We start from the raw sequence: 24,146 nt of genomic DNA on the forward strand, positions 1-24,146 counted from the left end.
CTGAGGCACCCTGCTCCACATAGGAGCTCCTTGGATAGCCCTCCTGAGGGCCACTGGCATTCACATTAATACAGGAGCCCACCTAGAGGAGAATTGTTGAAATTGAGCCAACACCAATCTCCCTGTGTGGGTAGGCTGTGACCAGGGTAGGCTCACATTGGGAGGTAGAACACCCCTCCATCACCCAGTCCTGGCCTTGAGCAGGCTGCAGTGGAGCCCTAGGCCCAGCAGGTGATCCAGGACAAAGACAGGTTGATTACTCAAGAGGGTCAGCTTTGGTGGGGAAAGTTGTGCAAATGTTTTCCAGACCTTTTATTCACCTTAGGCACTCAGGCTAACATTACTGCTTTTCAAGATAGAAACTGTAGAATGTGACCACAGTATCCTCTTAAACATTGTCCCAGTTTTGTGCCTCCCACCAATCTATGGGGTGTTCCAGAGTTACAAAAGAAGACTTAAATAGGGATGCTCATGAAATTGATATATTCCACCTTTATTATGCAAGTGCCATGGGGCATCTGAACTCAGCTAAGAGCAAGGTTGACTGTTAAAGGAAGGCCTCTCAACATAGCATGAACCCACAAGGCCACAGTCCTTATGAGGACACACTCTTGGTATGCATAAGCTTCACTCTTGGGCACAGTCAGCAAGGGCCATGACTGCTAAGCCCCAGAGGGGCTCTCTACAGGCAATTCCCATAGGGAGTATCAGGGTGCAGGTCCCAGTGACTAGCCCTTAGAGGGGTGCTCCCTATCCTTTTCCACCACATTCTGCTTCATCCACAGCCCAGCTGATGACCAGGTATACACTCTCCAAGTGCACAGATCCCTGAGGGGAGGCTGCCTCCGACCATTGCAAGCCATCTTCCTAACTGAAAACAGCAGCTGGATAGTGGCTTCAACAGAATCTGTACTTGCCCAATATTCTGTGCTTGTGCTCTCCCTTCCTCAGCCCAGGAGCCCTGATGACCCTGAGGTAAGGGCCATGAACTGCAAGAGCAGCAATCTGCCCCCAAGTCTCATCACAGGGCCCTGAACAGAGCTGCCCAGTGAGGACAGCTGCCCACCCTTTTTATGCCCCCACATTTTTTGCAGGGACCAGGCAAAATCCTCCAAGACAAGAAATCCAGTTTCCAGTGTGGTGCCTGGTACATGGCAAGTGGCCAAAGCTGCCAAAAGGAATTGTCACTTCAGCTCCCTAGCTGCCTCATGTTGGCTCAAACCAAGGTGGCAACCAAAAATGCCCAGAGGGCCCAGGAGGGAATGGCAGTGAGGAGCAGGCCAGGTATGCAGGTATGCAGCCCTGAGACTGTACAGCCCTCCTAAAGTGTTCCTGCCACACAGCAGGGGTCCTCATCACTTCAAAGACATTGAGCTGAGCCCAGTGAGCTTCAAGCCAGTGGCAGAGCTACAAATGGCGCTGAGGTTCCCATGATATATCTGTACACCACTGTGGGGCCTCAGGGTCTCATCATTGGGCTGCTTACAGGGCCAAGTGCCCAGGCAAAGCAGCCTTCTCCACAGCAGGGCTCAGCCACTGGAACCTCTGCCTTGGCATCCTAGGAACACTAATGTGTCTCAATCTATAAAGAGGACACCTTTTGTTTGTATCTTAGAGAACTGAACCCAGACCCTCATGCATGTTATTCAGGTGCTCTATCTCTAACACCCCCAGCCCAACAAACTTTTTGAGCCTTTTGGTGGGTTTCCCAGCCTAGCAAATGCTGGCAGACTCATTACCTGTGAGCTAACATCTGCCTTGCTTGTACAGTGGCCAATAGTGGCCCAGGGATAGGCCAGAGCCTTCTCCCAGGCCTTGAGGGCCCAGATGAGAAGGTTAAGACAGGTGGAGAGACCAGTGAGAGGTCTTGCTCTGGACACCCCCCCACCCCTACCCTTCTTAGACACTGTCTCAAGCCTACCTCGCTCAGGCCAAAATAGGAAGATGAAACGGAAACCTTACCAATGAAGCAACTCTGATAAGCCAGGCCAAAAGGCTGCTATCAGAGGCCATCCAGGCTGCATATGTATCAAGGCCCAGGTATACAGCCCTCATGTGCTTGTGGCCAAGGCCCATTTCTCCTCAGAGTGGCAGCCCCTATCCTTGGCTGACTGAAGGCTGTAGGTGTAAAGGCATTAGATGTCCTTAAGTGTAGCTCCAGATGCTTGAGCCAAAGACCCTCAGCTAGCCCTGAGTGCCCCAGGCTCTGCAGGTTCAGAGAGGCCCTGGCAGGCACAGATAGAGGCTGCTGCCTGAATCCAGCTAGGTGAGCCTCAATTCTGGTTTCCAAACTTTCCACACCTTCCCTCAGCTCTCAGATTTGAGATATGCATATGTATTTATGGGGGTGGGGTTTGCAAGGAACTGTTTGTTTTTGGTGTAGAAATTGCTTTAGGGAGAACCCCCACCCACCCTGCAGCCCCACTGCCAGACTGGTGCACAGCCCTTCCCTTCCATAAACATACCATCTGCATGCAGCTTCCGCACACTCACCAACTCCATGTTTTCAAGATTCAGACTGTTAGGAGGATATTGGGTCAGGACAAAGGGAGAGCATTAGGAGCATGCAGCCTCCTTAGAGCTAGCCTCCTGCAGAAACAAGGACTCATGGCAGTATCTCTGCAAAGGTGGCAAGCCCCCCAGGACACATGGGTATCTCTTGTCCCCAGACCACTCTAGCAAGATTTTGGACCTAGAACTAGAGGGTCAGAATGGTGTAAGAGCTAGACAATCACTTGAATTCTTTCCTTTCTCTTTGAAATGGGGCTAACCAGAAGTTGCTCCTCAGCCACAACTTTGGTAGTACCAGAAGGTGGAAAAGTATGTGTGGGAAGGTGAGCAGGAAGAGCAGGGGGGGTAAGGGAATGGAACTAAGGCACTGTGGATTGTCCCCAGGGTGCTGCCAGTGCTTCCAGGTAGATGAGGAGGCTGGCTCTGGGTACTGGGGCTAAAGTGGTCTATGGCCAATGGGAAACTGGAGGAGCTTGTCCTGACATTGGTCAAAGCACAGGACTCATATCCAACTTGGCAACCTCATGGAATAAAAGATCTGTTCAGAAAGGAATTTTCTTAAAGAGATAGCAACCCAAGTAGAACAGAAATCTGCATCCAGAACTTCAGGAAGTACTGGGCTCCATCCTCTCTTTCCCCACTCCATTATAAGCAGGTGAGCCTGAGCTGGTGGCTGGAGAGCAGCTTCCAGATCAAGGCCAAAAGCAGCCAAGACCACCCTACTCTTCCCCTATTCTCATAGCCCCTCTGAAGACTCTTTAGAAACAAATTTAATGTGTTAAAAAAAACAACCAAGTAGTGTGCTTCCCTACTGAGATGATGGGACCATGTAGCACCAGGGCTGCAGACAGTCTCATCCAGTGCATATGACAGGCTGGGTAAAGAAGAGGAGGTGTGAGCCCCACAGGGGCGAGGGTGGGAACACAGCCAACTACTCTTTGACAGTGTGTGCCCAGTGCACACTTGGATAACATGTGCCCAGTGTGTGTGAGGGAACCGCATGTGTATACCTGCCTAGGGAGAAGGATCAGCCTGGGCCCTCCTTCAGCAATCCTCCCTAAGAGCCTGTGGACTACTGGGGCAGGATGACCCTTTGCCAACAGAGCCCAAGCTGGGCTGGGACCTGTGTCCCCTGAACCCATTGGGTAGGCTACCACAGGGAAGTTGGGCAATTGCAGCAGGAAAAGGTCACTAGGGTGGCATGGTCACACACCGTCATCAGGAGCTGCTGGGGAAGGCCCAATCCCCCCAAGCCTCCGGGCCATGCTGATGAGTGAGCGAAGCTGCACCAGCCTCAATGGCCCCACCTCCCTGGGGTCCTGGCTCTCTAGCCACCTTAGAGCTGTTTCTAGCCCCCAGATGGCCTCCCCTGCAGTAGGCACCAATACCCCTCCATGCTCTGTGGCTTCCTCCTCCTCCTCTCCACCTCCCATGCTAGAGGGCAGACTGGCTGGGGATGGTGGGGCTGCAGGTGCCAGTGCAGGGGGCCAGGCAGGGCCCACCTCCTCACTGAAGCCACCAGGGAGGCCCCCATCATCATCTAGGTGCAGCCACTCAACCACCTCTTCAGGTGCCAGGCGCTTGTAAGCCAGTGCTGCCAGATGTGTGAGGTCACTGAGCAACCTGCTGTGCTCCGCAGCTTCCTCAGCTTGGTGGGCCGGCTGCTGCTCGGGCTCAAAGGCAGCCCGCAGGCCCAGTAGCCAACAGCGCTCAATGCTGCCTGCCTGCACCAGGTCCCAGGAGAGGCCAGCGAGGTACAGCATATCTTTGAGCATGAAGCTGCGCATGAAGTCCAGTGGGGAGCCACTGGCACAGGACACGGCCAGCCGCAGGAGCTCCCGCTTGTATAGATGCTTGAAGGCCACCACCACACCCTGTTCCAGAGGTGCGGGGATATGTGCCCGGCTGCTGCCCTTGGACAGGAAGAGCACCCGCACAGCACCGTCGGGTGTCTGCAGCTCCTCTGGGGGTCCGAGGGATTCCGGCCGGCACCGCCTGGGGGTCTCCTCGCTCTCCTCCAGAGAGGGCATCCTGGTGGCCCAGCTGGGGCAGGGAGGGTGGGCAACAAGCAGCACTGCCTTCTGCTGCAAGCAGCTTCGGCGGAGGTAGCGCTTGACGCCTGGAACAAATTCCTCGAAGAACCAGCCTCGAAGCAGCGGACGGCTGAGCCAAGCATCGGGGCTATAGCGGTAGGAGGCAGGGAACTTGTCTTGGTTGTGGTGGCGCAGGCTGGGCGGATCAGGCAGCTGCCCGATGACCAGCGGCTTCAGCTTGTGACTGCCAGTCAGGTTGGCAGCCAAGAGCACTGTCACACGGTCGGCGCGCCAGCCGCATCCCCCTACCCCGGGGTCCCTGGCACCCGGGGGCGCAGCCTGCTCCGGAAGTAGCCTCCAGTAGAGGCCAGTGACGTTGGCGTTGTAGATCTGCTCGTCACCGTAACCAGCCTCGATGGGGCACGGCGCGGCGGGAGTCCGGGCCGGCAGTGGGCCGGCGCTGGGGGCTTGAGCAGCCTCTGCTTTGACTGGTGGGCCAGGCGCGGGCCCCGCGGATGGGGGCTCCACCTCGCCATAGATGCGCTGGCTGGAGATGCCGTGGCGCTTCTGCCAGCGCCAGAACCAGCCGTGGCTGGCTTTGAAGGTGCACTCGGGCCCATAGATCTGGCGTGCGAATGCCTCGGCCTGCGCCTGGATGAGCGGCCCCGACAGCGGCACGCCATGCCGGCGCAGCGCGAGGAACCACGAGTACACTGCGCGGTCGATCTCCTCCTCATTGGCCAGCCGCATCTTCTTGCGCTGCGTCCCCACCTCGCCGCCCAGCTGGTCCAGGAACCAGCGCAGCTTGGGCTCGTCCTTGAGCCAGCCTCGCAGCGTGCCTCCGGGCACGCCGAAGTCGCGGCACACGCTGGCCTGTCGCTCGCCGCTCTTGACACGTTCGATGGCCTGCAGCTTGTCCTTGATGGAGTAGGCCTTGCGGAAGGCCATCTTTACCGCCACGCCGGACCGCGGCAGCGGCCCTGGGGGCTGGGGGCGCGCAGCGGAGCTCGGGACAGGCGCTGGGGGCCGCGGCGCCTCGGCAGGGTGCCCCGGCGGGGGACGGCGGCCGCACTGTGGAGCCCGATGCAGGGCTGAGCCGGCCGGAGGATCCGCGGGGTACATGGCGACGGCGACAGCGACAGCAGCAGCAGAGACCGAGGGGGCGCGAGGCCGCGGGAACCTGACGCCCGCCCGCGCTGGCCGCTCGGGGCGGAGCTGAAGGGCGGGGCCGGCAGGGTTCCTCCCTTTTGTCTCACCAGCCCTGGCAGCGCAGGCGCACTGGTCCCGCCCTGCGGCCCCGCCCCGCGCCAAGGCGTCTGCGCGCTGGTGTCCGAGCGAGGCTCACCTGGCAAATGAGGCCTGTTGGCCCCGCCCCGCCCCGGCCGGCTGGCTCCATTTGGCACACCACTGGGGGCGTTGGGCGGGCTTCGGATCCATTCTCCGCTTTTTGCGCTAACTATCTCAGTTCAGAGCAGCCTCTGGAGTCATTTCCCATTGTCTTGTGCCTTGCTATTTACAGGGCGCATCGCGCTGACGGCTTCGACTGCGAGGCGGCGCGAGCTCAGGGCGGCTTCCCCCGCGGCGGCGGGCGTGGTATGCCCCGCTCTATTTCCCGTGTGCGGTGCGGGAGCCTGCCCTTTCCTCCGCAGTTCCACGCTGTAGGTTCTACTTCTGGGTTTTCCGGTCCTTGGCTGGTGTGTGAGTACCGCGGCCCCGCGTTAGGAGCGCACGCGTCGGAGAGGCCCCAGGGGCCGGGTTCTGCGCCGTTCGGGCAGTGTGAGTGGGCAGCCCCGAGCCAGGGCTCGAGGCGTGCAGCCAGGCGCAGATGAGGCCGCCGGACACGGACCACCCTGAGATCCTTCCTCCGGTCGGCTGGGGCTTACACCTGTCCCCCCGAGACCATAGTGCCTGTATGCCCCAGCTGTTGCTCGGGTCCGTAGTTCTTACTCTCCTCCAGTATGTTTGTTAAGCATCTACTGAGTACCAGGCTCTGGGAATAGAAAGGACAGGCACAGGTGCAACTCTCGTGGAAGTTAGGTGGTTCACGAATACAGTAAAGAAAGAGGAAAGTTCTGTTGTGCTGTGCTGGTTCAAACGAAATAGGCTCTTCTGGGTGTGGTTAAGATCGTCCGAGGTTTCCTGAGGAGAGGTTTCCGAAGGGGACGATCGCGCGTGCTATTCGTAAGAAATGAGCGCTTTTTAAAGGTCCTAAGCAGAAAGGAGCAGGGCAAGTGGGGTTGGTTCCCGAAATGAAGCGGACCCCCCCCCCCCCGCCCATTAAACACCCTCCTGCCTTCGGAAGTAACTTTATGGTGGTCTGTTTTACAGGTTGAGGGGCATCTTGAACTGACAATATCTGTAAGGCAGAGGGAGGTGGGTCTCCTGCAGCTCTGATTACCCCCTTCTGATACCCTCTTGGATAGGGCAAAGGGCAGATGTGATAGGATCCCCCAAGTGTCACCTGAAAACAGTGCCTTCTCACCAAGAGCCTGGCACAAGAACTCAGGACCAGCCAGGCTCCTAGGCCTACCACTGCAGGGGCTCTCTGGGCCCTCAACCAATCCCATGGGGCCAGTAGAGTTCCTGATCTGCCTGGAAGTAAGAAGGAAGAGATCTCAAGGGAGGGCAGGTCCCCTTGCAGGCTATATGGTGGCCAGTTCAGCATGGGCTTCTGTTTCCTCTTTTTGGAGTTAAGGGAATGAAGCATCTCTCCGTAGGGTGCTGGGGATGGGGGATATTCAAGGGAGCGATTGGAGTGTGTGCAAAAGGACCTCTGGTGCTTTTGCCTGGAATGTGCTCTGGATGGCTTCCTGCCCTGCCTGGAGGAGCCTGATGCAGGACCCAGCCAAGCTGAGTGAGGCTTCAGGGCTTAGTACAGGTGAGCAAACATGCTTGACATAAGGACTTGATGTTTGAAAAGAGTACCTCAAGCCAGGCAAGATGGCATGTGACTGTAATTCAGGACTCTGGAAAGCTGAGGCAGGAGGATTCTAAGTTCAAGCCCAGCCTAGGCAACTTAGTGAGACCCTGTCTCAACATTTAAAAACAAAACAACCTGGGTGTGTAGCTCAGTTGGAAAGCCCAGGGTTCAAACCCGAATACCACACCAAAAAGAAAAGAGTACCTCTGGAGTGCTGGCATCGATCATTTGTGGGCCTTTGTCTTGTACCAGGATTCTAAAATGACCTGTACTCACTGGAAATTGGAGGAAGTGGGATACTCCTGTGAAGGACAGGTGTTGGAACATGCTTTGTATCTTTAGCCCCTCACCTCACTGACTTGATGGCTTTCTGTGGCCATGTACTCAGTCTTAATTTTCTCCCTATGTAAAATGTCACACTCTTGTCCCCAGGTAGGTGAGGGCTAGCATAGGTGTTGTCAAGCATGCCAGGAAGGGTTAATAAAGGAGTTATCTAGCAGGCCCTATGGCTTTCCTGGGCTGGTGGATCAAGGCAAGGTATCTGGGGCCAAGACAGAAATAGAACTGATGAGCTGTGGCATTTGAGTCAAAGACACTTGGGGCTTGCTGGACCTGGGGTGCGGTGGCTTGGGCAGTTACAGTTTCTGCCTCTGGGCTGGAAATGCCCAGAGCTCCTTCCTGCTGTAGGACAGGTTAGTATTTTCTATCTAAGGCTGGAATATCAGTCAGGCAGGGAAGCAGTTGAGTGGGAACTTGAGATTGTGTAGTTTAACCAAAGGGCCAAAGACATCACTCCAACATACAAGTAGCACATTCTGTTCAGTGTGTTTGTGCTGGTCTAAATAAGCCCCTTCTGGTATCCTTATCACATTTCAAGTGTTAGCAGATCCCCTTTTGGACACCAAACACATAGGAAGTTCTAGTAGGCAGCAATCTGGCCCACAGACTCAGGCCAGGTGAACCCAGAGAGAGGTGCTGTTGAGGTGAGTACACAGGCTGTGCTGGCTGGCAGACCGTGTCCCTGCCCACTTTGCTTACTTCCCCTCCCTCTGGAGGGTGGTTAACTGGGTAATTTGGGCATAAGCTGTTTGAGGCACAGCCAGGGGATGAAAAGTGTAGAGAAAGCCCAGGAGTCAGCTGCCGCAGACCAGCTGCAGTCGACGTAGGGTAGGAAGGGGAGATGTCCTGGGCTGGCGATGAGAAAAGAACCTTCACAAGCAATGTTCAGGTTCCCTCTGAGAAGTCTCAGGGTCTGATTTATTTTTATATCTTTAAGCAATAGCTGGGAGGCATTGGGTGGAACATGTTTACATTTTAAGTTGCCTAGCAATTTCTATTGAAGTAAAGGTTATTTTTTGCTAAACAAAGTACAATTCCTCTAAGCTGTGTCATTTCATTGAATGTCATGAATATATATTTAAAAATTACAATTGTCCCCTTATTCACCCATACCTAAGCAGAACAGAAGGTAACTTAATCAAAATCTTTATATCAGCGGGGGTACAAGCAAGAGTCAGTCAATTAAGTGTCAAACTTGTGGTCACCAGCTGGCCCTTGAGAAACTGCACAATGGTTAATATAGTTTGCTATTAGCTCTCTATTTTTCTTTACCTCTATTCATCTTAACTAAATGTCATTTGGGTTCATAGTCTATGAGCAGGAGATGTTTACAGCACTTTGAGAAATATTGAGTAACTTGCCTCCTTAATGCATTTACCTGTCTTAACGTTCTTTCTATTTCCCATTTTCCACTATTTCTTATATCTAAAGTCTGTCCTTCCAATCTCTTCATAAGACCCCTTTAGTAAAAAGAATGTCAGCAATAAGAGGGGGAGTTATAGTAGTGGGGAAACAGAGGGGGTTTTAGGAGAGGTTTTTTTAGGAGTGGATGTGGCAATAGAACTAAGAGAAACTGGAATTTGGGACTTGTGAGCCAGATCAGATTTCAATATATCATTACCAATTTGCCTCATGGAGAGTTTGTTGTTAGTCACAAACACAGTGACTCCTGTGATCAGAGTAACACTTATAAACATGGCAAGAAAAAAATAAAATATGAGGGTACGATGTGTTCCACCCTTTCTTTCCCCCAGCTGGAACTTTGTCAAGCAGCAATGGAGGTCGGTTGGGCTTCGCCAGTCAGCTCTTCTGGAAAACTTTTCTGCATGCATGGAGACCGCTGAGCCCTTGCCACAGTACTAGGCACAGCTGTACCGGGTCATGTCCTCCAATCAGGAGTATTCTTGGCAGGGGATCTAGATTAGCAGAGGTCACAGGGGCTCTGTGCCCCCCAATCCCCCCACCCTAGATGTGCCTGGCCATAGAGACTGAACATTTTTTTAGAGCCTGCATCTGCTTTTGCTGAGTGCTGCCTGTACAGATGCTGGGCTGGATGGCCCCACAGGGCTATCTTGGGCACCTCTCACCAGGACTGAGTGCTCACCTGGGCCTGTCTACCTGGATCCCAGGAATGGGTGAGGTCTTGATGGCTGGGTTGTGGCAATGTCTAGGAGTAGAGCAGGGGCTGCTCAGGCCACTTCCTCTGGGTCCTCACTCTTCCCCATGCTCCATACTGTTCACCAAGCTCTTGTTACTGCCTGAATAAGGATCAAGAAAGAAAGATTAGGGTCGGAGATTTAGCTCAGTGGCGCCTTGCCTGCCTTTCAAGCACAAGGTCCTGAGTTCAATCCCTGGTACCAAAAAAAAAAAACAGTTGACCATGTATAGGAATGTGGTGGTGTTCTATTGGGGCTCACAGCTTCCTGCTTCCAGGCTGTCCTTCCCAGACGTATATAGCTCACATCCATGTATTCTCCAGGGCAGCATTTGACCTCAGATGTCTGGCCTTGGTGCAGTCAAGCTGAAGGGTCTATCCTTTTGTGCACGTGGGGAAATGAAAGTTGGGGACCCTGCCCTGTAGGGTCTTTATTGTTTTTGCTGGAGCCTTGTGGTAGCAGCCCTGCCTGCCTGGCCTCTTCCCTCCTCCTCAAGAGTAGCACCTGCTGAAAAAAAAAAAAAAAAAGAGTAGCACCTGCTGAATCAGAGGCCTGGTCCCTCAGAGGGCCTTTGTCATATTCTAGGCCCTTCACCTTGTCCCAGGATGATAGGGTGAGAGAGGGTAGCTCCAGTGATGGTCTCTGCTTGTTCCCCAGGGCCTGCCTGGGCTCAGCTAACAGAACCCCCAAGAGCTGTGTTTTAAGAGATGATGGAGAAACCTCCTTAAGTGTGTAGACTGGGCAGCCACCTGGGATTTTAGTGGTAGGGGTCAGTCTGAAGCTTACCTGTTACCACACCACTTCCACAAAGAGCCTCTGGAAGGCCATCCACTGTCCTCTGCTGCCTGAACTATTGTCTGGCACGACTGGTCTTTCCTACTCTCTAACCTTGCTGCTTTTCCTTCATGCTCTCCTAGGAGGCCAAAGCAAAAGTAAGTATACCTGCCCGAAGTGCTGTGTCTCCTTTTACCCAGAGCCAGGGAACCCCTAGCCATTACTTTGCCTGAGGGAGATTCTCAGCCACCTGTGAGGAGTTGGCCTTTCTGGGGAGCATTGAAATGATGTTGAGCAGGGTCCTGGGCTGGTGCCAGGTGGGCTGGCTTTTATCTTCTGTAGGGAAGTGGTGGTCCCACATGAAGATATGACCAGAGAAAACAATGGTCTTGTCCTTTGGTGGCCCTTGGTGGTAGCTTTCTTCCTTGAGCTGCTGCTCTTGCTCTCGGAGAGCCCCTGGAGCTTAGTCTGAGGTCACTGGCAGAGCATTATGTCTGGGGGCTGCTGAAGGGTCTGAGGTCAGCCCAGACCTACCCTGTTCTGTGGGAACAGAGAAGCTGGTGAGTTCATGGAGGCTTGGTACTGGGGAAGCTGTTGAGTAGACAAGTCCTGATGCCATATTGGCGACAGTGAGTGATGTCACAGTGCCCTGCCTTCTGGGCTTCTGCTTCTGCCCCCACCCTGCCTCTGCCCCAGCAGCCTGGCCTTGATAAGGGAAGGGTGTTCCAGGGACCTCTCTGCTGTGGGCCTCTGTGGCTCTTGGCCCTGGTTCCTTGCTGTGGAGAGGGCTTAACAAGCTACCCTTAGAGAGCCTCAGCTCTCCCTTGGAGGTGGGCTTCAGGATTTGTAGGTAGTTTCCCAAAGTCCCCTGCGTGGGTGGGATTTAGACAGCTAACACCCTAGGGCCATGGGAATGAGGGCTTGGTTTTGTTGGGGGTGAGTATTGGAGAGGGTCCTAGGCAGTGGTGTAAAGGTTTGCTGTCCAACCAAAGGGTGAAGGCTATCCTCTCTGGTAGGGAGCCCACTCATCCCCGAAGGCCTGACAGGTCTGCCTTCCTTATGCTGCACCCTGTGACCCTTCAAAAGCAGCAAAATGGTAGGTAGCACCCTCTACCAGTCAGCTCCTGAGCACTGTTAGTTGGGTCTGGCCCAAAGAAATCCTGATAGCTTCCTGTTGAGGCAAGAACCAGGGTAGTACTTATTTGCATCCTTAGAGCAACTCAAACCCTGGGGATTCTCCTTGCCCTGGCACCACACCTGGACACGTGAGAGCAGACTGCAGGGGCAAGACCTCCCTTGTGGCTCTAGTGCATATTTCAGACCTACAACCCTTGTCTTGCATGGGGCAGCAGATGCCTAAGGTGAGGGAATCCTGTGTCCGTTGAGGAAGCTGAGGTTCCAGAGGCAAGACCTTGTCCACAGGCTACAGCAAGTGGGGTACAGCATCCTTGGGGTCCCAGGACACCTTAGTTCAGGCAGACTCAAGGCTGTGGGTTGGTCACCTCCGATTGTTGTTTTTTGGGTTTTTTTTTTTTTTTTTTTTTTTTTTTTTTGCGGTACTAGGGATGGAACTCAGGACCTTGAGCTTGGAAGGCTGGCACAGCACCACTGAGCTAAATCCCCGGCCCTATCGGCTCTCTTTGTTGAAGTGGCAACTGCTGACCCAGGAGCCTGGGCTGAGGCTTCTTCCCTTTTGGGCAAGTCACCAGTATCCCCCCCTGGTGTTTCCTATTGAAATTGCCCTTCAGAAGTGGGCACTCAGCCTCTGCTCCTGCCTGTCTGCCCTTCCCTGCACTGAAAGAGCACTGCTCTGTGTGGATTGGTGGTGTGGCCATGGTGGTGCAGGTCACATACAGTGAGAGGCCTCCACACATGGGTTTCTGTGAAATGGGAAAGCAGCCAGCTGTCCCAGGGAGGTGGCTGGGTTTAGCATATGAAGAAATACAGGTAATCTAACCATAGTTAATTTCAGATAAGTGATGAATAATTTCTTAGTATGAATAAGTCTCAAATTACATGGAAGCAGGGCACAGTGGTGCATGCTTGTAATCTCAGCACAGAGAGAGGCTGAGCTGGGAGGATGGCAAGTTTGAGTCCTGCCCGGGCAATTCAGCTAGACCTTGTTTCAGAATTTAAAAGGGCTGGAGTTGTAGCCCAGTGCAGAGGCCCTGCGGCATTCAATCTCCAGGACAAAAAAGAAAAGAAAAGAAAACAGAAACTAATGATGGTTTCTAATAAGTCAGATTTGAGCACAGCCTGTTTCTATTTTATCTGGCAGCCCTATCTGGGGCTCCATGACAGAGAACAGGTTTCTGCTGTAGTTGGATTTGGTGCTCTCTAGATCCCTTTTGGGAGGGTATGGGGCTTTTTGGGTTAGTAAAGGCAACTTTTGTGGTTGAAGTATATAAAAATAAACATATGTATGTTGCTGTATTTGAAAGTTCCCCCAGTGGATTGACTTGAGCCCTTGCATGTTACCTCATGGAGCCCCCGGGGGGCCTCCCTACCCACCCTACCTGTCAGACCCAGGAGGGTGTGGGAGGCAGGTGCCTCTGCTCTGTTGCAACTGCCTTCTTGTGCTTGCTTTTTAATGCTGCACGCGAAGATGAGGAGCGGGAAGGCCTCTTGTGCCCTGGAGACCGTCTGGGAGGACAAGCACAAGTATGAGGAAGCTGAACGGCACTTCCACAAGCATGGGGCCACACAAGCCACCGCCTCTACCCAGCAGCTCCTGGTTGAGATGCCCGTTGTGAATGGGCCTGGCCAGAAGGGCACTGAGGACGCTGATGAGTCAGAGGCCCCTGACACCGGCAGCAGGAGTGATCCTGAGAAGAGCCTTGAGGGCAGGAAGGCCCTGCAGAAGAGGAAACGCTCTCCCAAGGGCTGGCTTGGCCAGGCAGACCTGGCTTTTGTGGGCCTGTCGGCAGAGAGTGTATGGCTGGAAAAGCCGCTCTTCGACCGGGCAGAAAGCTCCTACCGCCAGAGGCTGGCTGACTCAGCTGCCCAGGCCCCGCAGTTACCCACCTTGGCCCGTCAAGGTCCCTGCACACATGGGAGCCTGGTGGCCTGCCACCATGTGACCTGGGGCATCTGGGTCAACAAATCTTCCTTTGACCAGGCTGAGCGGGCTTTTGTGGAGCGGTCACAGGCCCTGCTGCTGGCTGCACAGGGGAGCCACAGGCAGGGAGCTCCTGACACCAACCCAAGGGCTGCCAGCCTTAATCTGGCCCTAGCCTGCCTGCCCAGCACACCGCCCAATGGTCAGCCCACTCTAGGAAGCCTGCAGGCACTGGTGAGGGAGGTGTGGCTGGAGAAACCCCAGTACGATGCTGCAGAGAGGGCCTTCTATGAGGTCCTGTTCGACGGCCACCCCCCAGGGAAGTTGCGGCTGCAGGAGCGTGCCAGCCAGGCAGAGGGAGCTCGGCGGGGCCGCAGAGATCGGAGGGCCCGTAACACTACCATAGGAAGCAAGCGAGCTGGGCCACGTCGTGCAGACAGAGAGGCCCCCTCTGCCTTGCCCTACTGGTATTTTCTGCACAAGGACACGGAAGCCCCTTGGCTTAGCAAGCCCACCTACGACCGTGCTGAGTGCCACCACCACGCTACTGAGGCCCTGCGCATGGCCTGGTGCCTTGAAGCTTCCTCTCTGGTTCACCACCCTGGGCCCCAGTCTGGCCTGTCTATGTCCAGCCTGAGACCTAAGTAGGAAAAATTTGTGGGTGGGCGCCCAGCCTGGCCAGCACAGGGACACTGTCTCCTGGCTGGGGTCCTTTGTGTTCCCTTACCCTGCCCTGCTCTGGGTGGGGGCTGTCAGTCCTGAGGACCTGCTAAAATGAGTGCGGGGCCAGTTGGGCATGGGACCACAGAATTCTGAGCTGTTGGGAGGGAGAGTCAATCCTGAGTAGAATCCTTTTGTTCCTCACAGAGTCTCCTTTTGGATAGGCAGCCCCTGAGTTGCTTTTAGCTGAGTTGTTAATAGGACAGGGTTGCCTACAGTGCAGGTAGGAAGTCATGCAGCTGGGTGTCTGGTCCCTGAGCTGCCTCAGGGTGAGATGTGTGGGCCGTGTGTCAGCAGCCCCAGCTGGCCTTGTCATGTCCACCTCTAAGGGGAAGTGAGCATCAGATCAGCCCAGCAGCCCCTATCTGAAGGACCTTGGTCTGCCCACCCGTCAAGGGAATGAGACCTGCTTTTAGCCTCTGCCCTGCTCCAGGACAGGTAGATGAAGCTCCAGCAGTGGTTTCTAGAGGCCAGGGGCCTGAAGGGTTTGCCAGTACTAGGCTATGCAAGGTCCACCCCATTCAGCCAGCTGGACTTGGGGAGATGGAGGAGACATAAGTGGTCAGAGAAGGACTTGGAGAACCCCAAGCAGCACTGCCAGGGCCTCCTGGGAAGTGAGGCCAGCCTTGGGCCCTGATACCTGGGGAGGGGTGGGTCTGGGTTTGCCAGTGTGACAAGGCCTTGGTGTGGGGATGGGGGTGGGACCCCATTGCCGAGGTGCCACTTCTGCTTGCCTGCTACCTGTCCCATTCATGTAGTTTGGCTCTTCCTCACCAGAACTCTTGGGTGAGGGGAGCAGAGGAGAGTTGGGGCTCCATTCCTCTTGTTGCAAAGGAATACTTGGTGAAGTCCATTAATGGTTGGAGGTCCCTGGCAGCAGAAGGGGATTGGGTCTGTCTTGCATTTGGTGGAGCAGTGGGAATGGTCCGGCTGGGCCAGAGAGTTAATGCCATGGGCGGGGCTGCATTGTGAGGTCTAGCTTACAGACAGTGGGCTAAACTTGGTCCATTGGGTGTAGTGGGTTGGACCCTGGTAAGTGGTTCTCACACTTCTTGGTCTCTAGACTGGAGAGAGCTTTTATTATTTCTGTTGTTCTTTACCATCTTAGTAAGCAAAACAGAAATAAGTACGAAAAGTACTTATTTATTGAAGAATAAGTTTGTTGATGGTTAGTACCAATGTTTTACATTGTTGCAAATCCCTTCATACCTGGCTTGGTCAGAGGCAGCTCCATTCTTAGCTATTTCTGAGCTCAAGTTGCTGCTACTTGTTGTTTGACTGTGGTTGAAAAGGGAAGACCTCAGAGACCCCCAGAGGTTTAGGGGTCAAATTTGAGAATATGGATTTTTGACATGGGGCCCCCACCCAAGTGCTGGAGGGAGTCTGTGCTTGGGGCAGGAGATGACCGGGTGACAGACAGTGTGTTGGCGTGGCCACTCAAACACAGTGGATGCTTTAGGGTTGGTGTTATGCTAAGAACCACTCATGTTTCCTTGGGGGCCTGGAACCTTTGTCACCCAGGATAGGGATGGGGCAGGGGTGTCCTAACCCAGCTGGACTGCGCTGGCACAGAGTTGGTATCGGACTGGGGTGGGATGTCTCGGCAGCAGGGCAGGGTGAGCCACACCAGGGGCTTATAGGGAGGGGGGGCTTCTGGGACCCCATTCTGTGCGCCTTGCTGACTAGCTTTTCTCCCCTCTCACCAGAAAAATGGCCACAGACTTTCTAGTGCATGAGAAAATCTGGTTCGACAAGTTCAAGTATGATGATGCAGAAAGGAAATTCTACGAGCAGATGAATGGTCCAGTGGCTGGTGCCTCCTGCCAGGTGAGGGCTGTGCTTGGTGCTACTGGGTGGCTCTGCTGCCAACAAGAACAGTTACAGCACACAAGGAGAGAAGCTGGCCCCGCTTGGTGGGGACAGAAATGCTGAATTGGGGGCTTTCTGTACGGTGCAGGGAGTGGTGCCTTGGCTGGCTACTGGGGTGCTTCCTGCTCTTGGCTTTTTGTTCAGATGCATGGGGCAGGAACAGATAGGTGTCTGAATGATGGTGGAGGCCAGGCCTATGCATGTAGTCCACCTGCAGACTACCCTCACCACGCCCCATGGTCCTGGCCTCAGGCACCCTTGTGGCACTTCTGTAACACTTTCATTCTGTGTAGTGCTCTCTTGTTCTGTGAGTGAAGGTTTTTGAGAGGGTTTTGTGGCTTTATTTTTTTATTTCCTTAACAACAACAAAGACTGGTTCTTTCTGCACTGTCTGTAGGAGAATGGTGCCAGCGTGATCCTCCGAGACATTGCAAGAGCCAGAGAAAACATCCAGAAATCCCTGGCTGGAGTGAGTACCCACAGCCATATACCCATGGGCTTGTGCTTAGCTAAATAGCAGGTCTGATTTTTACCTCCTCGGTTCTGCTGAGCATTTTGGCCCTGTGGAGCAAAGTTAGGTTACAGTATGCTATGCAGTATTCCTGCAAGATACCAAGAACTGAGGCCTCCAGGCCCAGGCTGAACCTAAACCCAGATGGCACAGAAAATTGTCTTACTTTCTCAACCTTTCCATGTCTCTTTTGCCTGCTTGCTAGTGGTGACCTTGGCCACTTGTGTGGTGCCAGCCATGGGCTCTGGGGCTGAGCTGTGCTGTTCTGCAGGGTGCGCACTGCAGGGACACTCCTTGGAGGCCTGTTTTTCCTGCTTGCTTCCTGTTGAAGGAGCTTGTGTGTCTGCTGAGCCCTTCCCTCAGGCCAGGCCCTGCCAGGAAAAGGGGTAGTCATTTCACATGACGTGTGAATTCAGATCATAGAATTGGCACCATTGGAAGCTTGAAACCTGGAGAGAGCCCTGTGGTCCTGCTTGGCCTCCAGGTTATAGGCTGAAGGGAGGATGGTGGCTATCCTTTGTGGCCTCAATTGGCTGGCTAGGGAAAGGTATACCTCTGAGGGGCAGCCTGCCAGACAGGGTTGGACTCTGACCTCTATGCATCCAGGTGCACCCTGTCCTCAGCCAAACAACACATGGAGGGCAGAGCTCCTGTTCCAGACCGCAGGGGAGTCAGGACCCAATTTTCCCTGTGGAACAGTGATGGTATCCTGGCCTTGAGGGCCAGGTGTTAGTTTCCTATTGACTGCTACAACAGATCACCACAAGCTTCAGACTAAAATGACACAGAGGCTGGGATTTAGCTCAGTGGTGCCACCGCTGCCTCGCAAGCGCAAGGTCCTGAGTTTGATCCCTGGTTCCAAAAAAATAAAATAATTAAATTAAATAAAATGAAACAGAAGCTAGGTGGGGTAGCTCACACCTACAGTGTCAGCCCTTGGGAGATTAAGGCAGGAGGATTGCTTCAAGTTTGAGGCCAGCCTGGACTACATAGCAAGTCCCTTCCCAACCCCAAATAAAACAACTACACAGATATGTCATCTGTGGTCCGAGAGGTCAGAAGTCAGAAATGGGTCTCAGAACTAAAATCCAAGTGCCAGGAGAGTTATGTTCTTTTTTTTTTTTTTTTTTTTACTGGGCATTGAATTTAGGGCCTTCTCACTGGGTTGCATTCCCATCCCTTTGTCTAAGAGGTTTTATTTTTTGGCAAGATCTTAGTAAGTTCCTCAGGTTGGGCTAGAACATGCAGTCCTGGTTCAGCTTTTCAGAGTGCTAGGGTCACACCACACCCAGCTTGCTTGTTCTGAGACTCTAGTAGACACTATTTCCTGCCTTTTCCCATGTTCTAGAGGTTGCCCGCATTCCTTGGTTTATAGCCTACAGGTAGTCTCATCCCTCCAACCTGTTTCTGTCTTCACATCTCTTTTTCTGACTTCCAGTGACAAGGATTCTTGTGATTGCATCAGGCCTACCCAGATAGTCCAGGATACTCTTCTTGTCTTAAAAGGATGACCTTAATCATATTTGCTCATTCCCCTTTGCCCTGGAAGATAGTAGATTCATAGACTCTGTGGGTTGGGACGTATCTTTAGATGGCTCTTATTCTGCCTAACATGGTCCACTCTCTGGCTCTCAAAGATTCATGTCCATGCCATGTTTGCCAACATCCTCAAAGATCTCAGCCCTTTACAACATCAGCTCAGCCCGGAATCCTAAGTCAGGCATGGGGGTTGTGTTGTGGTGTGGTCCAGTGAAACTGGGGTACAGTTGTGAGACAGTAATGTTACAGACATTACCATTCAAAGAGGGAGAAATTAGGAGGACAGGGGAGTTTCTAGTCCCAAACAGTTTCAGAATCCAGCCAGAAACTGCACAGTATATGAAAGCTCCCGCCGTGCCTCTCCTTTCCCTGCCCTTGTCCTGGGAGCTCTTCATCCCACCCCATCACCTCAGGCACTGGCCAGTTTCAGGCCAGGCAGACAAGTGCGGGGAGCACAGCCTTCTGCATCTGAGCCCTGCACATTAAGCTCCAGTGCCCAAGTCTGGGGCAAGCTCAGCAGCCTTGGCGCTTCCTTGCTGTGTTGGGGTCCTGGTACAGTAGTAAGTCCTTGACTTATGAACAATTTCCATTTCAGGAGAACTGTTCATAAGTTGTATTTGTTTGTAATCCGACAGAGTGAGTCTTACACAGTGAACCTGTGAAAGTTCGCAACTCGAATGTTCGTAAGTCAGGGCTTAGGGACTGGATTGCTAGGACTGCTGTCGCAAAGTATCACAGGCTGGAGTCCAGACCAAGGTGCAGTAGGATTGATTTGTCCCGAGGCCTCTCTCCTTGACTGTCCTCTCCTGTCTTCACGTGATTATCCTGTGCACGTCTGGGTCTTTTTTTTTTTTTTAATATTTTTTTGGTACCGGGGATTGAACTCGGGACCTTGCGCTTACGAGGCAGGCGGCGGAACCACTGAGCTAAATCCCAAGCCCCACATTTGTGTCTGACTTGATTACCTATATGTACAGTGTAAAGGCCTCCATCTATGATTTATTTAGAAACAAGTTCTCACTAAATGACCCAGGCTGGCCTTGCCCTTGTAATCCTCCTACTTCAGCCTCCCAAGTAGCTGGGATTATGGGCATGTGCCACCATGCCTGGTTGGGTTTGAAGCTTTTGTGTAGGGTGCCCCTGGGGCCAGGAAGTGCCCATCACTGCCCACTATCTTTTATTTATTTATTTATTTATTTATTTAGGTACTGGGGATCAAACTTAGGACCTTTCGCTTGTGAGGCAGGCGGGGCACCACTGAGCTAAGTCCTTAGACCCCGCTATCATCTTTGTCAGTTCCTTTGGCTTCTCTGCCATCCTTTCTCTGGCCAAGTTCCAGTGCCCAGAGCCAGGGTGAGCTGTGAGCTTTGTGACCCTTGGAGCTACAGGAATTATTCTTGCCCTGGCTATGTTGGGCCAGTCCTGGCCATTTGGAGACTTGGAAGTGAGACCCTTCTCAGGTCCCTTGATGACTTACGCCTCATCCAGAGGGGACCTTTCCTTGTCCCCAGGCCTGCTGTGGGATGGGCGAGGCCCCAGGCTCCATTGCTTAGCTGCTTCTAACTCCAGCTCTGGGGCAAAGTCCTTCTCCCTGCCCTAGAAAGTCACCCAGACACATAAACAAGGTGGGATACTCAGTGTTGTTACAAGGGCTGTGACAGGACAGGAGGTCCCCAGGCCTGAGGCCAATATGCCACACAGTAGGAAAAGGCCTGGTGCCTGCTGCAAAGAGTGAATTCTTTGGCTGAGCAGGTGCTAAGACCCCATCTGCAGAGGAAGCCCTGGCTTAGCATGCCAGACAGGTTTGGTCTGTGACCTCTGTGCATCCAAGTGAACACTGTCCTCAGCCAAACAACACATAAAATCATCCCTAAAGACTATAATGTCTAGATGGGCTAGGAGCCTGGGCTGGCCTTGAAAGCAGAGTGTGCTGATGGTCACCTAGAACCATCAACAGCTAGCTTGGGAGCCAAATGGTAGGTGCTAAGCCCAGGGGAAGCTAGGCATTGCTTGTCAGCTCCTTCCACCACTTGCCCCTCAACTGCTCTCCCTTCCTGTTTCCAGCTCAAGGAGGTGTTGCCTGACCCCTCTGAGGCCATGAGCCAGGCTGCCTCTGGGACTGTAAGTCCTGCTGCACGCTGCCTCTGTGTTTGGGTTGCCCTGGGCTCTCCTTGCTTTTTGTCCCGTGTTCTCTGCTTGGCTGAAATTGTGGCTACAGTCTGTGTGGCCACCCTCCTTGAAGTCAGTAAGTCTTCACCACTGTTACGATGGGCTGGGCCTTAGCAGGAGGGCCTCCTGCCTTCCCTCACCATCTTCCTTCCTGAGTTGAGTCTCCAGCAGTCCTGAGCATAGCAAGGGTACCTGCTGGGGGGAGTAGGCTGTGCTTCTGAATGGCTGTAAATGAGGGGACTTAGAAGCAGCCTTGGGGCTCTGAATCTCCCTTCCCCCTGTCTTGCAGAGCTCAGGCCCTGGGACTTCCAGTGGGCCTGGTGGAGACCACAGTGAGCTTGTTGTCCGGATTGCCAGCTTGGAAGTGGAGAACCAGAACCTGCGAAGTGGTGAGTCTCTGAGCCTGATAGACGGGGTAGAAGCCCAGCCCCTACCCTCTGACCACTGTGCTCCTTGCACCCACAGTGGTGCAGGATCTGCAGCAGGCCATCTCCAGGCTGGAGGCCCGGCTGAGCACCCTGGAGAAGAGCTCACCCATCCATCGAGCCACAGCCCCACAGACCCAGGTGAGCACTTCCACCCGATGCTGCAGAGGAATATGGTCCCCTGGCTTCCACCTCTTGTGGGGTCCCCCCAAGCAGCAGTAAGGAGCTAGGACCCATGAAGATTCAGTGATGCTGAGATTGAGCCTGGGGGCAGGGTTCAGACAGCTTCTTTCCTTTTGGGCTATTCATGGGAACCACAATCTGTCCCTGTGGGCTTCTCTAGATAGTGGGAGAGGACTGGGTGGGTTTCAGCTTCCCCTCGCCTATGGCAGCACGTGTCTCCCATGCGCCAAGTGGAGCTCCCAACCAAGAAGGTGGCCACACCAGCAGAGGACGACGAGGACAATGACATTGACCTGTTTGGCAGCGAAGAGGAGGAGGACAAGGAGGCAGCCCGGCTGCGGGAAGAGAGGCTGAAGCAATATGCAGAAAAGAAGGCCAAGAAGCCCTCGCTGGTGGCCAAGTCCTCCATCCTCCTGGATGTCAAACCCGTGAGTTAGAGACAGCTCAGGCCTTGGGGAGGGCAGGAGTCACATAAGTTTCATGGGGTGGAGGGGTTGCCATGTGGCCCACTGAGAGACTCAGCTTCCAATCCCCCTGCCCTCCTGGGTCCTAGTGAGAAATCAGGTTTTAAAAATCTTAAGTTAGGGGACCAGGGATTTAGCTCAGTGGTGCCACACCTGCCTTGCAGTGTAAGGTTCTGAGTTCAATCCCCAGTACTGAAAAAACAAAAATCCAGACACTTACTAAAAATCTTAAATTAGGGGCCAGGCGTGGTGGCACACACCTGTAATCCCAGCACTCAGGAGGCTGAGGCAGGAGGATCACCGTGATTTTGAGGCCATCCTGGGCTACATAGTGAGTTTGAGGCCAGCCTGCACTACATAGTGAGACCCTATCTCAAAAGATCAGAAGAGGGAGGGAGGAAAGAGTATTAAGTTAGGAACAGAAACTTGGCAGGACAGATGTCAATTTGGAATGTTTCTGAGGGCCCTTCAAGGAAGCAGCATTATGTCTTTTCAGTGGTCTGTGGGAAGGGTTTGTTCTAGTGTCCTGGAGGCCTCTGAGGTGGCTCTGTCTCTCTCCCACTCCCAACTCCCAGTGGGATGACGAGACAGACATGGCCAAGCTGGAGGCCTGTGTGCGCTCTATCCAGCTGGATGGGCTGCTCTGGGGTGGCTCTAAGCTGGTCCCTGTGGGTTACGGCATCCGAAAGCTGCAGATCCAGTGTGTGGTAGAGGACGACAAAGTGGGCACCGACTTGCTGGAAGAGGAGATCACCAAGTTTGAGGAGCATGTGAGTGGGCCGTGTGGTATGACTCGGTGGGATAGGGGACTGGCTGACCCTGGGGTCCCACTCTTGCACCTGCCACTTCACATCCTGGCCACACAGAACTGGAGGAGTGGGCCTTAGAGAAATCATCCTCTGCTGACACCCTCTACCTCCACCTCCACAGGTGCAGAGTGTGGACATTGCAGCTTTCAACAAGATCTGAAGCCAGGCATGCATGTGTGCAAGGGAGGCCCTGCTGATATTAAAAACTGAGACTCCGCACTCTGGCTCCTGTCTTGTTACTGGGTGGACAGTGCTCTGCCAGCTCCCAAGCCATTCCTGTCCCACCCTGTACCTGTCTCTACACTGCCACTCCTGCTTGGCATTCCTGTGGGTTAAGCGGGCCCACAGCCTTGCTTGGTCATGTCATCTCATCCACTGTATCTCCTGCCTCGGTTGGTCTTCATTTTATGTTGCAAGTGATAAGTTCATTTCAAGCTATTTAGGCAGAAACAACCTCATGACTATAGAGGCTGCCATGTCTTCACTCGATGCCTGTCCCTGCTCCCAGCATGTGTCCTGGCCAAGCTGCAATGATGATATAGGGTCATATAGTCCACTCTCCTTGGGTCCAGAGGGCCCTGCCCTTACCTGCTGGATACCTGGACCTACTCTTGCTGGCCAGAATATGGCCAGCCATGCTCCAGCAGCGCCGTGTGGTCAGTGATAGTCAATGGTGGTTCTTCTCCCGCACTATGACCCATGTGGCTGGTGTGACGGTGTATTTGGGTGAGAGTGTCTGTTGGGGTCCTGTCAGAGCTGATATCCTCAGGGTCCCTTGCCGTAAAACAATGGAATGCTGCCCTGGGTTGTTTTGTTTTGTTTTTTGTTTTTTAGCAAAACATTTATTGGTAATTTTAGATATACATAATGGTAACACTTTAGGAAATTTTCATCTGTATCTGATATATCCTGCCTCTTTTTCTTTTTTCCCATTCCCCCTTCCTCTCAAGCCCTCCTCCCCTCCCTATATGAAAATCTTTGTTTCCATTCTTTTCTTTCTGGTTTTACTTTTTTTTTCTTGTCCCTTCCTTCCTTTCTCCCTCCCCCCTCCCCCCCTCCCTTGTTCCCCTTCTCATTTGAACATTTCCTTCCCATTTCCCAGTGTCTATTATACAGTTTAGTCCTTTCCACTTTTGGTTTCTCACACCAGAAAAATAATGCGGTATGTTTTAGCTGGAAGTGTCTCCAGCTCATCCTTTATGGCAGAGTAGTACTCTTGTTATATATATAGCTCACCTCATCGTTATCCATTCCATAGGTTATCTGCCCTTACTTTTAGAAAGGGCTGATGTTGTAATGCTCAGTGACAGAGCACTTACCTAACGTGTGGCTCTCTCTCCAATACCAAAAAAGGTAAAAGGATTTCCTGCAGGACCTAGAGTACAAGACACCGTGAAAGCAACGACCCTAGAGCACTAGCTGAGCCTTCAGCCATAACATCTTTTAGGTTTGAGTGTGGTTGTACACACCCGTAGTCCCGGCTACTCAGGAGGCTTGAGGAAGGTCACAAGTTAAAGGCCAACCTTGGCAGTATAACCAGACCCTGTTTTAAAAAGGCTGCAGCTCCACGTTTGAGTGCCCACTGTTCAGTCCCCAGTACCGCAAAAGAAAAAAAGCAAGCTTTTTGTTGTCAACTAGGAGTGAGCGGACAGCTCCCCATCTGGGG

At 53.4% G+C, this 24,146-nt stretch overlaps 2 protein-coding genes and 1 long non-coding RNA gene across 16 annotated transcripts; 1 reads left to right on the forward strand and 2 right to left on the reverse strand.

Annotated features, from left to right (window-relative positions):
- Positions 1 to 472: 472 nt before the first annotated feature.
- Tigd5 (tigger transposable element derived 5) lies at positions 473 to 5,871 on the reverse strand. Its single transcript, XM_004837823.3, has one exon. The coding sequence runs from the start codon at positions 5,664 to 5,666 to the stop codon at positions 3,717 to 3,719; it is 1,950 nt and encodes a 649-aa protein (XP_004837880.1). The 5' UTR covers positions 5,667 to 5,871; the 3' UTR covers positions 473 to 3,716.
- Positions 5,843 to 22,699, forward strand: Eef1d (eukaryotic translation elongation factor 1 delta). 13 transcript variants are annotated; one of them, XM_021250949.2, is made up of 9 exons: positions 5,843 to 6,242; positions 16,218 to 16,338; positions 16,778 to 16,849; positions 20,495 to 20,551; positions 20,889 to 20,988; positions 21,065 to 21,165; positions 21,417 to 21,635; positions 22,247 to 22,441; positions 22,602 to 22,699. In XM_021250949.2, exons 2-9 carry the CDS (start codon positions 16,222 to 16,224, stop codon positions 22,638 to 22,640), a joined length of 900 nt encoding a protein of 299 aa, XP_021106608.1. In that variant the 5' UTR covers positions 5,843 to 6,242; positions 16,218 to 16,221; the 3' UTR covers positions 22,641 to 22,699. The 13 variants fall into 13 exon arrangements, with proteins under 13 accessions (XP_021106608.1, XP_087042611.1, XP_012924906.1 ...); XM_013069452.3 differs by having other exon boundaries at positions 5,951 to 6,202; XM_021250924.2 differs by lacking the exon at positions 5,843 to 6,242 and adding an exon at positions 13,339 to 14,435.
- Positions 7,385 to 13,375, reverse strand: LOC110347276 (uncharacterized). Of its 2 annotated transcripts, none has more exons than XR_015440989.1 (3): positions 13,250 to 13,375; positions 10,958 to 11,273; positions 7,385 to 10,872 (listed from the first exon to the last, which is right to left on the reverse strand). It is a non-coding gene; the product is annotated as an uncharacterized LOC110347276 (long non-coding RNA). The 2 variants fall into 2 exon arrangements; XR_015440990.1 differs by lacking the exon at positions 13,250 to 13,375 and having other exon boundaries at positions 7,385 to 10,466; positions 10,746 to 10,872; positions 10,958 to 11,332.
- Positions 22,700 to 24,146: the final 1,447 nt, after the last annotated feature.

The sequence above is a fragment of the Heterocephalus glaber genome, unplaced genomic scaffold (genome assembly GCF_053883595.1).
Source record: "Heterocephalus glaber isolate CG9 unplaced genomic scaffold, H.glaber_assembly_v1.0 deba00000281, whole genome shotgun sequence".
In the NCBI taxonomy this organism is placed as follows: Eukaryota; Metazoa; Chordata; class Mammalia; order Rodentia; family Bathyergidae; genus Heterocephalus; species Heterocephalus glaber.

Bases quoted from the DNA above. Each gene is read 5' to 3' on its own strand.
- Tigd5 (XM_004837823.3), bottom strand. From the start codon at position 5,666: ATGTACCCCGCGGATCCTCCGGCCGGCTCAGCCCTGCATCGGGCTCCA.
- Eef1d (XM_021250924.2), top strand. From the start codon at position 13,339: ATGAGGAGCGGGAAGGCCTCTTGTGCCCTGGAGACCGTCTGGGAGGAC. The intron at 21,636-22,246 runs GTGAGTTAGAGA...CCCAACTCCCAG, and splicing joins TCCTCCTGGATGTCAAACCC to TGGGATGACGAGACAGACAT. The intron at 22,442-22,601 runs GTGAGTGGGCCG...CCACCTCCACAG, and splicing joins TCACCAAGTTTGAGGAGCAT to GTGCAGAGTGTGGACATTGC.